Source organism: Hemiscyllium ocellatum, chromosome 37, assembly GCF_020745735.1.
Source record: "Hemiscyllium ocellatum isolate sHemOce1 chromosome 37, sHemOce1.pat.X.cur, whole genome shotgun sequence".
Classification (NCBI taxonomy): domain Eukaryota; kingdom Metazoa; phylum Chordata; class Chondrichthyes; order Orectolobiformes; family Hemiscylliidae; genus Hemiscyllium; species Hemiscyllium ocellatum.
The window spans coordinates 21,748,744-21,760,757 of NC_083437.1; the positions used below are offsets into that span (position 1 = coordinate 21,748,744).

The 12,014-nt window shown below is 40.3% G+C and overlaps 1 protein-coding gene across 3 annotated transcripts in view; it reads right to left on the reverse strand.

The window, feature by feature from the left end:
• The window catches only part of plekhm2 (pleckstrin homology domain containing, family M (with RUN domain) member 2), a 67,182-nt gene that overhangs the window by 7,426 nt on the left and 47,742 nt on the right, over positions 1 to 12,014 (reverse strand). For all 3 annotated transcript variants that reach the window (XM_060851822.1, XM_060851821.1, XM_060851820.1), the window contains 9 exons: positions 11,051 to 11,141; positions 10,359 to 10,423; positions 9,006 to 9,094; positions 7,376 to 7,508; positions 6,546 to 6,736; positions 5,276 to 5,341; positions 3,268 to 3,427; positions 1,934 to 2,113; positions 94 to 204 (listed from right to left, as the gene is read on the reverse strand). In XM_060851822.1, coding sequence (XP_060707805.1) covers positions 94 to 204; positions 1,934 to 2,113; positions 3,268 to 3,427; positions 5,276 to 5,341; positions 6,546 to 6,736; positions 7,376 to 7,508; positions 9,006 to 9,094; positions 10,359 to 10,423; positions 11,051 to 11,141 — 1,086 coding nt within the window. The remainder of the gene's footprint in view (positions 1 to 93; positions 205 to 1,933; positions 2,114 to 3,267; positions 3,428 to 5,275; positions 5,342 to 6,545; positions 6,737 to 7,375; positions 7,509 to 9,005; positions 9,095 to 10,358; positions 10,424 to 11,050; positions 11,142 to 12,014) is intronic.

Consider the following 12,014-nt stretch of genomic DNA (forward strand, 5'->3'; position numbering starts at 1 on the left):
ATCCTTTTGAGATAGGAACATGCAATGGCAGGTAAAATCCTACTACTTGCACTGCTCATTACCTGGTGAAGTATTCTGCACATTCCAGCTTACCTGATAGATCTTCCTCCATGCAATGTTCAATGCAGCAAGAAAACGTTGCAGCTCTTCTGCACAACTGAAATACAGGAACCACGGAGGAGATTTCTGATCATCAGACATCTCCTAGAACACAATTTGAGAAACACTAGAATAAGCGAGAATGAAATACAAGGCAGCAGCAGCACAACAGGCAATTATCTAGCCTACTAAAAAGATATCTAAGTGTTGGATAATACCAACTATGGTAGCTGCACCATTCCAATTTTGGACAGGGTAGGGATAGTGCGCATTCAAAAAACTAGAATATTTTATTCAAGATCAGGATTTTATGTCCAATTTATATTGCAACTCTTCTTTAGCTCAAGTTCAACTCCTCACTTAATAGGAGAGCTTAAGATAGACATCAGTCATAATTTAACCAAAGAACAGGACAGATGAGGGGCTGAAAGTTCTACTTCTCTTCTCATATTTCTGTTGTGAGAAAATTATTTGTGAAGTTATGTGGCTGCTAATATCAAGGATTGCCAGTTGATTCTGGTGGAGGGATCAACCTTTCAACTGATTTGTGAAAACTAGGAGGTGGAGCTCATTGTTCCCCTGTATATTCCACCTTCCAACAGCCGCATGCTACTTAAGAAAACTACCCCTACGTAATTTCTTGAATTTTATCATTAATTCACCACAATAGTAACTAAATTATTTAGCTTAAATCAATCACACTGGCAGGGGCTCCTCAACCTTGAGAGTTAAAACACAAACACTTGGGTGCTGGGGAAAGATGACCACTACTGCTGTTAGGCATTAGTGTGGAAATGAAAGAAAGGATAAAAACAAATAGGAGTGTCAGAGGTTCTGCTCACTCTGACAGTTGCCTCTGAGAAAGAAGATTTAAAAAAATACAAAAAGTAAAACACAAACACTAATCAGTATAACCTCATGCTTCAAGTCCCACTGCTCTGCAGTTTGCCATTTCTTAAATGTTACTTTCTTGTCATAAATACAGCAGAGAACAGGCATTTTTCAACTTGAGGGAAAAGCAAGTGAACTTGGATTGTACTCCCAGTGATGGGTTACAAATAGCCACATGCCCTGAGAAAAACAGAGTGTCAGTTCTCACGGTTCAGGGAGATCTCAAGAATTATACATTAAAATCATTTGTGCTTCTTCTACAAAATATACAAAGCTATGATCAGGATTGTTCCTTTATTCTACGTACAATGCCAAGCAAGTCAACAGAGTAGAGCTTCGATAAGGTGTAGACACAGCATTGTAACTGCACAGCAGAAACAATAATTTTAAAACTACTGCAATTCTGAATAAACTTTTCACCAATTTGTGGAGACAGCTTTAGTTGCTACTCTTTGCAGTAGGTGACCCTCGCAGCCCTCTGCCTTCTCAACTTAAAATTCCACCCACCATGCTGTAAATTAAGGAAAACCACAGGACATTTATGTCAGCATGGTGGCTCAGTGGTGAGCACTACTGCCTCAAGGTGCCAGGGACCAATGTTCAATTCCACCCTCGGGCGACAGTCTGTGCGGAGTTTGCACTTTCTCTTGGTATCTGCCTGGGTTTCCTTCCACAGTCCAAAGATGTGCATGCTAGGTGGATTACCCATGGGAAATGCAGGGTTACAGGGACGGGGGATGGATTGGGTGTGGGATGCCCTTCAGAAGATCAGTGTGGACTCAATGGGCCGAATGGCCTGATTCCACACTGTAGGGATTCTATGATCAATTGTAGCCCAGCAACAATAAGATCCTTTGCAACAGAGGCAGGAACAAAATTTGCAAAATTAAAACATTTTCTAACAAGAAAATTACTAAGTATAAGATACTGAAGTGTTACCCACCATCACACAGTACTCTCTGCCAGGGCTGGTGGAGATGCTGTTGACACTCGTTAGCTCAGCGCTGCCCAATAATCGGAAGAAGCTGGTCTGAGAGTCCTCGTGGCAAGTAAACAGCATCCTGTCAGTCACAACGAGGCAGCATGGGATGCATGGAGAGGGTGAAATGCCCTGGGGAATGATCTGACAACACAACAGTTAATACGCTTAACCGTTACTGCTAACTGAAGGGCAAACAAAATAAAAATCTAAAATTCAGGTGGAAGAGTCTGGAATCAGTCTGCTCACTCTACTCAAGGATCAAATTCACCGTGGACTCTGTCATCACAGTTGTTGCATATGCAATGATATCAATGACACCATAAAGTGCCTGTTATTTAACACAAGCTATTGTCTTCCACCAGGTGTACACATTGTCTCTGCTACACAGAAGGATTTATGGGTATTTCAAATATTGAGCTTTTAGAAAGTTAACAATGGCAGATAATGTTGAATTAGCTGCTACAGGATATGGACAGAGGGATGAAAGACATTGTTTTGTGAGGTCATAATTAAATCATGTCTATAACCAAACAGGCAATCAGTGCAATGATTACCCAACAGCAATCTCTTTTCACTCATTTGCGAGTCCTAGTACAGAATGGAACATTAACCTTCTGCAGTGTTCAGTATTATAGCATTCACACCTTTTTACAATTCCTTCGTGACCTTAACTGCTGGCGAGGGCAAGTCAAGTAAAGCCAAACACTACCACTATTTATTATACTGTAAAGGATGGGACAGACTATACCTACTTTATAAGTAACTCAGAAAAGAAATTGAATCTCCATCTGCTCCACTGCCCTCAAATATTTACAATGTCCTGATGGGCAACTGACCATTTTTAGGGCTGGGTTAGCTGATCCCAGGGATGCAACAATTGAATATCCAGTAATTCCTCATGAAATGCATGATTCTTTGGATTCTCTAAAGACAGAATTATGGGTGGTAAAAATGGGATAGTCTAGAATGGTAACTATGACTATCTGGGTTCATAATGAAGAAGAGGTACATGAGAGCACTACTGCAGGGTGCCCAGTGCCTATACATTATATCTCAGCCTTCATGGAAAAATGCTACATTATACATTTTGTAAAAAAAAAGAGCACCTTTGAAGGTTGGTCACTTGCAGACAGAAATATGATATTTAATATTCGCAATCAGAAAAGACAGTGCCACAGAATGAAACAAAGTAGCTGCAATAAATAATGGATGCAATACCATACTCTATTCAATTGCAGGAAATGTATTTTGTGCTTTTTGTGACTGGGATCTCATTGCAGCTGTCGCTGACTTACCCCTTTTGACACTGCCTGACAAAGGTGCTGCATCCAGTCAGCCATCTCTTCTTCATTCTCAGCACTGAGTTCCAAAGCCAGGCGCGCAGTTAGAATCACCTGGAATGTGTGCGGTCGCTCAGTTGTGCTGGACCTGCGACAGCCTCCACATTGTTCTCCACTACAATACAAACAGCAAAGGGGGATTGGGGTGAGACCTTCAAAAGCAGCATGACTGTGCTGAAAACAAACAATAGATTTGGACTTTCATGACATCTCTAATGTTTTTTGCTACAGGAATTTGCAATTGGATTCTTTTCAATTAGAAATCAGAGATGTACAGCATGGAAATAGACCCTTCAGTCCAACTCGTCTGTGCCAACCAGCCATCATAACCTAATGTAGTCCCATCTGCCAGCACTTGGCTCATATCCCTCTAAACACTTAATATTCATATACTCATCCAGATGCCTTTTAAATGTTGCAATTGTACCAGTCTCCACCACTTCCTTTGGCAGCTCATTCCATACACGCACCAACCTCTATATGAAAAAGTTGCCCCTTAGGTCCCTTTTAAATCTTTCACCCTCACCCTAAACCTATGCCCTCTAATTCTGGATTCCCCACCCCAGGGGAAAGACCTTGTCCATTTATCCTATACATCCCCCTCACGATTTTATAAACCTCTATAAGGTCACCCCTCAGCCTCCGATCCTCCAGGGAAAACAGCCCCAGCCTATTCAGCCTTTCCCAACAACTCAAACCCAGCAACCCCCTTGTAAATCTTTTCAAGTTTCATAACATCCTTCCAATAGGCTTGAGACCAGAATTGCACACAATATTCCAAAAGGACCAATGTCCTGTACAGCTGCAACAATACATTCCAACTCCAATACTCAATGCTTTAACCAATAAAGGAAAGCATACCAAACACCTCCTTCACAAAGGTCTTTGTTCAGCAACACTCCCCAGGACCTTGCTATTAACTGTATAAGTCCTGCTCTGATTTGCCTTTCCAAAATGCAGCACCTCACATTTATCTAAATTAACTGCCATTCCTCAGCCCATTGGCCCATCTGATCAAGATTCTGTTGTACACTGAGGTAACCTTCTTCGCTGTCCACTACACCTCCAATTTTAGTATCATCTGCAAACTTACGAACTATACCTCCTACGTTCACATCCAAATCATTTATATAAATGACGAAAAGCAATGGACTCAGCACCAATCTCACTGGTCACACACAGGCCTCCAGTCTGAAAGGCAACTCTCCACCTCCACCCTCGGTCTTCTACTTTTGAGCCAGTTCTATATCCAAATGGATAGTTCTCTCTGTATTCTATGAGATCTAAGTTTGCTAACCAGTCTCCCATTGGGAACCTTGTCGAAGACCTTAGTGAAGTCCATATAGATCACATCCACCGCCCTGCCCGCATCAATCCTCTTTGTTACTTCTTCAAAAAACTCAAATCAAGTTCGAGAGACATGATTTCCTACACACAAAGCAATGTTGACTATCCCTAATCAGTCACTGTCTTTTCAAATATGTGTAAATACTGTCCCTCAGGATTCCCTCCAACAATTTGCCCACCACCGATATAGGCTCAATGGTCCACCTTCCAGTCTTCCGGTACCTCACTTGTAACTATCGATGATACAAATATCTCAGCAAGGAGCCCATCAATCACTTCCCTAGCTTCCCACAGAGTTCTAAGGTACACCTGATGAGGTCCAGGGGATTTATCCACTTTTATGCGTTCTACAACACCCAGCACCACCTCCTCTGTAATATGCTTATTTTTCAAGATGTCACCATGTATTTCCCCACATTCCACATGTTCCACGATCTTCTCCACAGTAAACATTGATCAAAAATACTCGTTTAGTATCTTTCCCATCTTTGAGAGAGCGCGTACAAGACAGACCGCGTGAGAGAGAAAAATAAAGTGCACGAGACACACAAACATGCACATCAGAGGGAAACGTAACCAGAGAATGAACTGCTGAGTTTTTCACAGAAGTACTTACGCCAAGTTTACTGACATAAGTGGCGTTACATCTATCCTGTCAGGATACTGGTAGAGGATTCCGTTGCTACAGAAATAAAACAACTTCATCAACAGAATGGCACCAGCTGGCTATTCACAAACATTATGACACTAGAAATTTTGTCTGAGTGAAGAAATTTTGCATCTCAGTTCTAAATAATTAATGAATGAGACCATACCAGTATACTAGATTCCCAGCCAAGGGAAACGTCTATACTGCGAACCACTTTAATAATGTGCATGTCTCAGTGAATTTACCTCCTATTATTCTAAACACCAGATTCAGTTCACTTCACCTCACGTTAAGGGACAATCACTAAGTTCAGGAATCAGTCTACTGAATCTTTGCTGTACCATTTTCACTGCAAATATATCTTTCCTTGGAATATGGAAATAATTCATTTGCAACATTTTTATCCTCCAAACAGTTTAAATTCCATTTCACAGCAATCTACGTTATCATAAATACCCTGATTTTATATCAAATGTCTAAATTTTCCCATAATATTAGAGAAATCAGAGTGGTCATTTCCAAACGTCACATCAACGAGGTAGTAAGAGTTCAATATGAAAGTAAATGTGATGGAAAGCAAGCTGCAGCTTGTGCAGGGAAGCAATATGAATAGCATGGAACTATACAGTACTTCATGTTGGTTCAAGGATCTTTTGCGGGTAATTGGACATCATCTGAAGTAGCCAGAGTCACAGAATGTTCTGACTTGGACATATAAATCACTGTTCTTTAATAGTCACTGGGTCAGAATCTATTCTGAAGTAACATTACTACAAGAATTGTAGAAGCTCAGTGACCTATGACAACTTACTCAAGACAAATTATTGCAAGCTTAAACTCCTATTCAACGCTATGCCTGTCTTGAGTTAGGTACTCGCAGCCAATGCACTAAATATCCCATTGCTATAGGAAACAACTACTGAACCAATCAACTATATTAGGACACCAAGCTCTGTTTGGGCGATAACGATGCCATCTATGGTCAAGTTGTTCAATCTAAACTGTATGTCAAAGATCACACAATAAGCACAGAAACTAGGGAGAAGTCCTGCATAGGTACAGATATTCAGCAACAATCAATGTCTACAGGGAAGCAGTGGAAGGAAAATACTGAAATAAAAATAGAAATCTTGCTAGTCTATAAATATTCACTATTCTTGCCAAGTACCTCCACAGGTCCACAGAATCAAGAGAAAAAATTGAATATGGTGCTCAAATCTGATGTGGAGAACCTTACCTAAGCACTACATATGAGGGCTTCCAGATTGGTGAGCCCAAATAACTGGTGCCAGCCTTGTAATGCAGAATTCCTTCTTTTGTAACAGTATTTCCATGTGCCATGTAGACATTCCTCTGGGGCCCTGCAGTTACATCCATGGGATCCTCCCAATGAATCAAACTGTAGAGATGGATAGTCACTTCTGACCCCTGAAAATATATCCACAAGTCAGGCACAGTAGCAGCTGCAACAAGACTGGTGCAAAGGAGACACGTACGGAAAACAACTTCCATTCTACTTTTGAAAAACTCTTCTGATCCTTTTCCCCTTGAGCGTTGCCTGTCAACTTATTGCTATCTTCTGTTTCAAAATGCACTGGGGCATATGATTTTCCTCTTTCTTGCATTTCATTTTATTGCTTGACCTCAGCTTTTACCAAGATATTAAACTGAAAAAAAAATTCCGTTCCCTACCTTGGCCTAACTTCTTGCTGAGACAAAGATTTATTTTTGCATTACCAAGCTTTGTGTCATTGCATCAACTTACTAAAACTTTGTGTCCTGCACAAAGGGTCTTGATTCCTTATCTTGGCTTCGTAGACATTTTTCAACCCATTTCTTTTTCCCACCGTCACTCATTCTCCCTTTGTTAAGAGCTAACAACTGATATTTCATCCTCAATGAAATGGAACTCTGTCGCTCTCTCCTATCACATGACCTATAGGAGCCTTAGCTTAATTGCCCAGCAGTGCATATTCCCAAGTTGAGACTAAACAGCATAGTTTGTTCTGCTCATTTACCAGAAGGAAAAACCATCCAGCAGATCATCCAGCTCAGTTACCACATTACCTCACAGCTTGACTCCTGGGCCACAAACTTAGTCAGTGCCAGTTTCTGCATAGTTGCATCAGTAAGGATGCTGGGATATGGAGGCTCTCTGCAGCCCTTAATCATGGCAGATCTCAAGGCAGCAAGGAAAAACCTAAACATCAGGAAAAATAAGGAAAACACTATAATTGGTGCTCAAACAAAATGTGACTAAGCTAAAATAACTAGCTAGAGGCATTACCTTTAGTACTACAGGTTCATTAAGCACACTGCTATTGCTGTTGCTGATAAATACTGGAATTGATCAGCAGTTTCCTTGACCCAATGCTCCCCCTTCAGGAGAAAAGACATGCTTGTTTTGACATGCAGTTCTGCAGATGCCATTCATCCTCTTAATACCTCAACCCACTAGATATGCATGGTTGCATTTTGAAAGCAACGTATTCTTTATGGTTGTGGACAGCACGTTTTATCAGTGTCCAACACACGAATCTCCAATTGGGTTTGGGAGATAGAGCCAAATTTATGAACTAGCCAACGTCATTGAAGCTTGCTCCTTACAAATTCTGACTGCAGCGAACTTTTAGATCGGCACTAAGTGATAGAGGCTGCAAATATAAGAACGCTTCACTAATTTCCAGAAAAATTACAGATTCATGATTGTCACCCAGACATGTAAAAAACTCTCTTTAGTGTGAGCCTAGTACAAGTTAGGAATCATTGTTACATGCAAGCGATTGAGGTTTGGAACCCTGTTCTACAAAATAAAACTTGATTATAAATCAAGTTGTCAATTATAAAATGGAGGTTGCTAAATATTTGTTAACTAAAAAAGTATGAAGTGGGCAGAGAAATATAGAGATGGTCACCAATCAGACAGTCATAATCTCAATAAATAGCTGAGCAGACTTGTGAGTGTACATTAACAACTTCTATACAAATGTTACTAATCAGACTCTTGAGATAAGCACAAAAAGCTAGTGATAAGCATCTTGGAGAGTGACTCATTACAGTATCATTACAAGACAAGTTTAAGGTTTAAGACAATGTAATCATACACACAGACAATTTGATTCAAAGCAGATGTCTTCAATATTTATTTCAAACTCAAAACACAAATAAATACCTGTATAAACCCAGGAATCCTGTTTGGAAGAGTTAGTGGTGACTTAATTTGAAACATACAAGATTCTGAGAGGTGCTCACAGAGTGGATGTGGAAAGGATGTCTCCTCTTGCAGGAGAATCTAGAACTAGGGTCAAAAGTAAAGGGTAGCTCGTTTAGGACAGAGATGAGGAGAATATTTTTCTCACAGGCTGTTGAGAATTGAGAGAACTTTCTTCCCCAAATGTGGAGACGACACAGTTGTGGAATATTTTTAAACCAGAGATGAATTCGTGATAAGCACTGGCTGTAAAAGTCATCTGGGTAATGGAGAAATCAGATCAGCTAAGATTTTATTGAATGGCAGAACAGGCTCAAGGGAGGGGCCAATTCCTCCCTCCTAATTTATGCATTCATATCAAAAATACCTTGGTGTGTGCAAGATTGTAGACTGTTTATGATCACAATGTCTGGCAGGGGTTAGTTCAAGGAAATGATGTGGTGACACCACACTGCATTATTAATGATTACTGCAATTTGCACTTACTCTGTAAGAGATTCATCTGCTGTGTCAAGCAGGAACTGCCTCCGCCGGTTGGTGCAAACAAGCTGAATGGTCTGCTGACCAAGCCCCACCTTTAGTAGTGAAAAGTGAGTGAAACACAGCAAACATTGAATACTGTACACAGGTTAGCACACATAAAACCAAAACTTATTTAAACTAAATAATACAGCAGCAAATTATTACAATAAAGCAGTATGGAGCAAATCTCCCAGTCAGTGCAGAATGTCCTGTTTCTGATGTTGATCAGACAAAAGCTAACCATTTACCTTCCTCTGATAGTTCTGACCAAACTCTGAATGGAGGCTCTTGCAAAACTCACTCAGCACAGGACATCTCAGAAATTTCACAGAAGGGAATCCAAGCACCCACCCTGCCCCACTTTTTATAGCACTAGCTGCTCTAGCTTGGGTAAGACTTTATATATCTTAGTGTGCTAGTGGGACAGTGGTTAGGTGGGGTACAGTAGTCGGTGGCGCGGGCAAGTGTATATGCACATGTGGATGATTAAGGTTAGTTGCATACTTACCCAGGACTTGTACACGTTTCTGTCCATTCAGGTAAATAAGTCACATTGTCAGATATCTGCCTCCAGTTCTAACTCAGTCAGAAACTTTATTAGACAGCCCTGGGGGTGGGGGGCATCCTATCAGACGTTCAAACGTCTTGGGAGTTTGAAGTCAGTACAGTGTGTGTCTGATGATCCAGTGACGGAAGGATGTCATATTGCAATACTTTAGAATAAGGTTTTTCAGGAACTGTATTTTTATGATAATGGATCCTGTTTTACAGCCTTTTTCCTGAAGGCAATGTGAATAAATAAAATCAGCTCTCAGTTATTGACCATGGTTCAATGAAAACTTTCTAAATCTCTGGAACAGTGTTGTTTTCTATGGCATGTCCTGCTTGTGTATTTTCTCTCGAGCTGAAAAGTAGATTCATTTTACCTCCTGACCACCCACTGGAGAGCAACCTTTCTCTCCAACAGCTTTAGAATTACCTACAGAAGCTCCACAAAAGATTTCCAGGGTAACAGACAGTTTGTCACTGTATCCACAACAGGAGTCTGCACAGCACACACAATTACTTAATTTTACAGCAATTTCCTTCCTCTGATGTTATTTGGAAGGCACAGTCTTGCTGATCTTCAACTCTACAGGTTAAAGAAGCCCTCCAGTGTCCAATACAAGTGGCCTTTGTTCATTGAAAGAGATCAAAGAGCCTCAGTAGGACATTAGAGTGGAGGACATGGAAACAAAAATGGATAAGGACATCATAACTAAGTTTTGTACATCCTCAGCTGACACCCACTACATGTGTATTCTCCAGCAAACTCACCGAAATGTAATCAAGCTCATTGTAAGACACAGCTTCTTCCAATGCATAGGGCTTGTCTGCAGCTCCTGTGTAGACCAACAGATTGAGTTAGACAAAGACATGGTATTCTAATTCACAGCACTGTTCTTACTGCAATGACAAACAACTTCTCTGTGTACAACACTAAGCTTCATTTTAGAGATAATCTGAATGGTGCAGGACTCGTAACTTTTCTTATTTACACGAGACATCTCAGCCAACAAGACTCAATACTCTAGTGCAATGTTCGTTTGCAAAGCCCTTATTTTCTCTTCATGAACTGAAAGTGCAGATTCTTGCTATGTGCAGCAGGAGTGGACAAAGCATCTTTCATAAGTGGTCTCAATACTGTTACAGCCAGGGGACTATTGCAAAAACTTGTACCTGGGGAAACAGTTGCTAATTCAGCAAATACAGATGCACTATTTGTGCTAGCCGCACAATTCACAAACTATTTGCCTTCAAAGCTACTAACTTTTAGCATTAAATTGAAAAGTAGCAGGATTGTGGGATGTGCTCTGCAAAATGTTGGAACTGGAAGAAAACTCAACTTATTTGTTCATCTTAAACAGAAACAGTGAGTCTTCCATTTCAACAAAAGGCTGGGATATGATCTTCAAGGTGATGCACTTCACTCAAGTGTATGACATCTACCCCAAACTCAATAGAATTACCTTTTCTCAACAAGTAGATGTAACAGTCAGTCAACAACACATATAGCAACTGTAAATTCCCTTCCATGTGACCTGTCCACATTTGCATCATCTGGCAAGAGAAACAGAAGATGCAATGTTAGAAGAGAAAGAAAAAATGTTTTAAAAAGTTGAAGCACAAGCTGTTTCATCAAAAAGGATCAACCACCAGAAAAGCTAACAATTCAATCTAGAAGCCAGTTCGTGAAATTGAGCAATAGAAACTTTTACATGAAGAATGTTTCAGTTAACCAGGCTCTGGCCTAGTATCTGTATAAACAGAATTTATAAATTGTTCCACAACTTTAGAAATTTTTCATTCAGAGACAAAAGCACTACCAAATCCAAAATACACAGTTTCCAGTGGGGGTCCGAAATAAAGCCCCTTTTTGCTTCCTATAAAAGCAATACTTGTCCACTGATGAGTTTTTCTGATTAATCTAGGTTAGTTCTCTGTCTGATTTGTATTGGTCAGTTGATATCTCCATGTTTTAGGTTCTATCAGTTATTGATACTTTTTCTTATATTTTACTGAGCTTTCATTCATTTAATGAGTGGCTTATTTTCCATTTTGTCTTGAGACAACAGAATCCAAGACTGTCCTCTTGGAAAGTTAGAGCTACAGAAGAGATCCTCTTACTCACACTGAGGGTAGCCAATCTCTTCAGAGGACTCAACACATTTGGATCATTTTCACCTATTCCTGCTCCTTGATGCTGGCAATTAACCAGTGTTTCATCCAAGGAGCCATTTATAATGTGCAAGTGCCAGCAAGATACGGAAGCCTGAGCTGGTCTTCATTTCATATTCACACTTTCCAGTAGAGGTCACTGGGTAGCAATAAGAAGTTGTAATTATAGAGGAAAGATCTTGATCTCTCTAAAACTCAGTGTTGTGATGAAGTGTAATATCTGAAATACTACCTCATCACAAATGATGAAGGTAA